The sequence below is a fragment of the Triticum dicoccoides genome, chromosome 3B (genome assembly GCF_002162155.2).
Source record: "Triticum dicoccoides isolate Atlit2015 ecotype Zavitan chromosome 3B, WEW_v2.0, whole genome shotgun sequence".
NCBI classification, from domain to species: Eukaryota; Viridiplantae; Streptophyta; class Magnoliopsida; order Poales; family Poaceae; genus Triticum; species Triticum dicoccoides.
Genome location: NC_041385.1, coordinates 135,885,585 through 135,889,458, shown reverse-complemented (window position 1 = coordinate 135,889,458; position 3,874 = coordinate 135,885,585). Strand labels below are relative to the sequence as shown.

The 3,874-nt window shown below is 57.8% G+C and overlaps 1 protein-coding gene across 1 annotated transcript; it reads right to left on the bottom strand.

Moving 5' to 3' along the window:
- Positions 1 to 1,375: 1,375 nt before the first annotated feature.
- Positions 1,376 to 3,182, bottom strand: LOC119275170 (crocetin glucosyltransferase, chloroplastic-like). Its single transcript, XM_037555973.1, has one exon. The coding sequence runs from the start codon at positions 3,085 to 3,087 to the stop codon at positions 1,648 to 1,650; it is 1,440 nt and encodes a 479-aa protein (XP_037411870.1). The 5' UTR covers positions 3,088 to 3,182; the 3' UTR covers positions 1,376 to 1,647.
- Positions 3,183 to 3,874: the final 692 nt, after the last annotated feature.

The following is a 3,874-nucleotide window of genomic DNA, read 5'->3' as shown; positions in this document are numbered from 1 at the left end:
AGATCCAACCGTTACCCACTTATTCGGCCCATGACATGTGGTACTATCGCAAGGACACGCGGTACTACCGCAAGGGCTTGCGGTACTACCGCTCGACCGTGCGGTACTACCCCCGCGCGGCAGAGACCAGACGAGGCCCTGTTGCGTATAGCAACGAGCGGTACTACCGCGTGCCCTTGCGGTACTACCGCACGGCAGGGTTCAACTGGGCTGGGAAGGCACGGACTAGTAAAATTACATCCGTGGCCACTTCCGCTGAGTTCCGGTCCGTGCGAAAATCCGGCACGGTACTACCGTTCCCAGGGAGCCGTACTACCGCATAGGGCGCGGAAGTAAAAAATTACTTCCTCACCTACTTCCGTGCGTGCTAGCATTCTGGGCTACATGCCACGGTACTACCGCGCGGTAGGAGCGGTACTACCGCGCAACGCGGTACTACCACTTACCTTGGCGGTACTACCGTGGACAACTGCGGTACTACTGCTCCCTTGAGCAGTACTACCGCACGCCACAGAACCTATAGCACTTGGAGGCGTTCATCTTCGCATAGACAAGGGTAAACGACCGGTGCTCCAAAGAAGCGAAGAAAAGGTGGTGCAAAGGAACATATGTGTACGTGATGATTCCACCCTAACCTTTCTGAAGCGGACCCCTCTTAATAGTACGGCTTTCCTACGACTCAAATCCACCGAAAAGAAACGTAAAAAACCGCCGTCTTCAATAGCCTCTAAGGGGCACCGAATCGTCTTGTGCCTAGGCATGAGATCTCTGAAATGCTCAATGCACACGATAGTCCGCAAATACATTGTCATTAATCACCAAAACCACATAGGGAGAAATATGCTCTTACAATCAGGCTACCGAAAAATGGGTCGGCCCACCAGATCGCTCGCCTCGTTCGCAGTGTGCATCAAACATGTGACAGAATTTGTCGGGATCATGAAGAGAATTTTATGGAGCATCTTCCATTACTCTCAGTGGTGTCACGGATGTCCCTACACTTGAATCCATGGCGTGCCGGGAGGGACAGGCGCTTGCTCTCGACCTATTGGCATCTCGAGATTGTAACTCGGTAATGCAAGATACAAAAGCCAATATGGGAGGAGCCCATGTTGCGGTGATCAAAGAAGTTAATGATAGAAAAGGGGATTTTCAAGATTGCTGTTTTATTCATGAGTCAATTCGTAAAAAATATGAAGTTGATAGTTTAGCCAAATTTTCTTTATCTTTAGATTTTGGTACACATCGTGTGGTTCGGTGTGTTCCACACGTCACCCCCAATAGAACGAGATTGGAATCCGATTTTTCCTAAAACATTAGCAGGTTGACGCGATTGTAAAAACGTCTTATATCATAGGACAGAGGGAGTAGATGATTATAGTCAAGCAACACGGCAATACCTTTGGATGATTGGAACAACATCTTAACAGAATTATACAGAACGGCGAAACGAGTGCCTCGACAAGATACGAACGGCATTCGATCTTTCCCAGGTAGCAGCTACAATATCGAATCGAATTATTTACGACGGCGACGCGGTACGGATCGAGTCCTCTCGTCTCGGCTCGTGTACGTCGTCCTGCTAAGTGCTAAATGCCATATGGATTGCAGGACCATGCAGTGCATGCAAGCCGGCCTGCCGGCTGGCTAGTTGCCGGCGAGGGCGACCTGCCCGGCGACGAACGCCCTGAGGTTCCTCTCGGACGAGCCGCCCACTGCAGCCGCCGCCCGCGCCTTTTCCCTCCACAGCTCCGCCTTGGCGCGCACCACATCCGACGTGGCGAAGCCGATGCACCTCCGCAGCTCATCGGCCTCCAGCACGCCATCCTTCTCGCTCACGGCGGCCCTGACCCCCGTGCCGAGCTGCCGCTCCACCAGCCACGCGTTGGTGCCCTGGTCCGTCCACTGCGGCACTCCCACCACCGGGACGCCGCACGCCACGCTCTCCAGCGTCGAGTTCCACCCGCAGTGGGTCACAAAGCATCCCACCGCCGGGTGCGACAGCACCTTCCCCTGGTCGCACCACTCCACCACCATGCCCCCGCCGGTGCACAAGTCTTCGTCGTCGACCTCGCCGCGGTTGTCCTTCCTCAGCACCCACAGGAACGGCCGGCCGCTCTCCGCCATGCCGCGCGACACCTCCGCGATCTGCCGCTTGCTCATCGTCGACAGGCTCCCGAAGGAGATGTAGACGACCGACCCCGCTTCCTGCGCGTCCAGCCACTCCAGGTACCCCTTGCCGTCCTGCTTGAACAGGTCGTTGCTGTTGTTGGCCGCCGCCGCTGCCGACGCCGAGGCGTCCAGGAAGGAGAGGACGGGGCCGATGGGGACGACGTTGATGCCGTGCTGATGCAGCGTCGCCACCGCGTTGGGCTCCATGGCATCGAACGTGTTGGCGAGCACGGTGGGCGAGTCCTCGCGATCCAGCACGTCGAGCAGCTCGCGGAACGCGGCGAGCACGAAGGAGTAGGGATGGTCGTCGGACGCGATGGTGAGGAACGACGGCAGGTCGCGCACGCGCATCGGCGGGAGCCCCCGGACGGGGACGTCCGCCCACGGGTCGCCCGTCGCGGCAGTGACAGCCTGGTCGAGGCCGTCGGTGCCGCGGAAGAAGTGGAAGTAGGCGGCGAGCACGGTGGCCGGCTGGATCCAGTAGAGCGCGGCCGGCACCCCGTGCCCGCGCGCGACGTCGGCGACCCAGGAGAGGAGCACCGTGTACACCACCTGCGTGACGGGGGTGCCGGCGTCGCGGAGGCGCGCGAGCACGCCGTCCAGCGTGCGGGCTCCCACGACCTTGAGGTTGGACATGTAGTGCATGTTGTCGTGCGCGGACTTGTCGAAGCCACCGTCGTAGCCGTCAGAGTAGGGCACGTAGCGGACGCCGGCGGCGTCGACGTGGTCGACCGCCGCGGCGTCCGCGTCGTCCGGGAACATCTTGCGGCAGGCGGAGACGGCGGTGGAGACGGTGACGCGGGCGCCCGGCGTGGCGCGGAGCAGGCGCAGCGCGAGGTGGCGCGCCGGGTTGATGTGGCCCTGCGCCGGGTACGTGACCACGAGGAAGTGCGGCGCCTCCCCCACGCGCTCCATGGCCGGCAAGAGGCCAAGAGCGTACTAGGTAAGCAAGAGTGTCCTCGCTGGGGTGGGTTGTGGCGCGTGGTCGATGTGGTGGTGTGACCCTTCGCTTCGCTTGTTATATACTCCGGCGGAGATGTCGTCGGAAACAAATTACGGCGGAGATGACGGAAGCGCTGACTACATGGCGCAGGGGGGGGCCATGTCAGACATGTGGTCAGCAGGCATGGCTGGGCTAGCGCTGGCTGCAGTTCAGGCGTTTGTGTGGTGGTCCGTGCTGCAGCAAGCAAAGAAGAAGACGTGGATTGCCCAATTAATGGCTGGAGCCGGTTACATGTACTCCTCAGACTTGGTTGTCAACTTGGGATTAGCCAGAGAGGGAGAGACGCATCTGAGCGTCTCTGATTGATTAAGGTTCGTACTGAAATTTTGAATGCCTATCCACAAAACAAACACCGGTAACATGTCGGAATGTCCCCTCCTGACAATTCCTTGCATGTGCAACGAACCAACAACCAAGCTATCTTCCTTGGCTCTCACCATCTTAGTGCGATCGAGGTTCAGTTGCTGTTAAATTCTCGAAAAAGCATACTGCTGTGCCACTTGATATTTCGAGAGACTCCGATTATAATGTAACGCACACACGCACAAAAACTCAGAGCACAATACGCGCACCCACATAACTTCTACCGAAGAACATTTCAAGAGTTGTGGAGCTTCGAAACTGATACACCTCAATACCGATGGGGACGTTGCCTTCGACTTTCGTACGTTTGATACTCTTCATTCACGATCTTCAAGC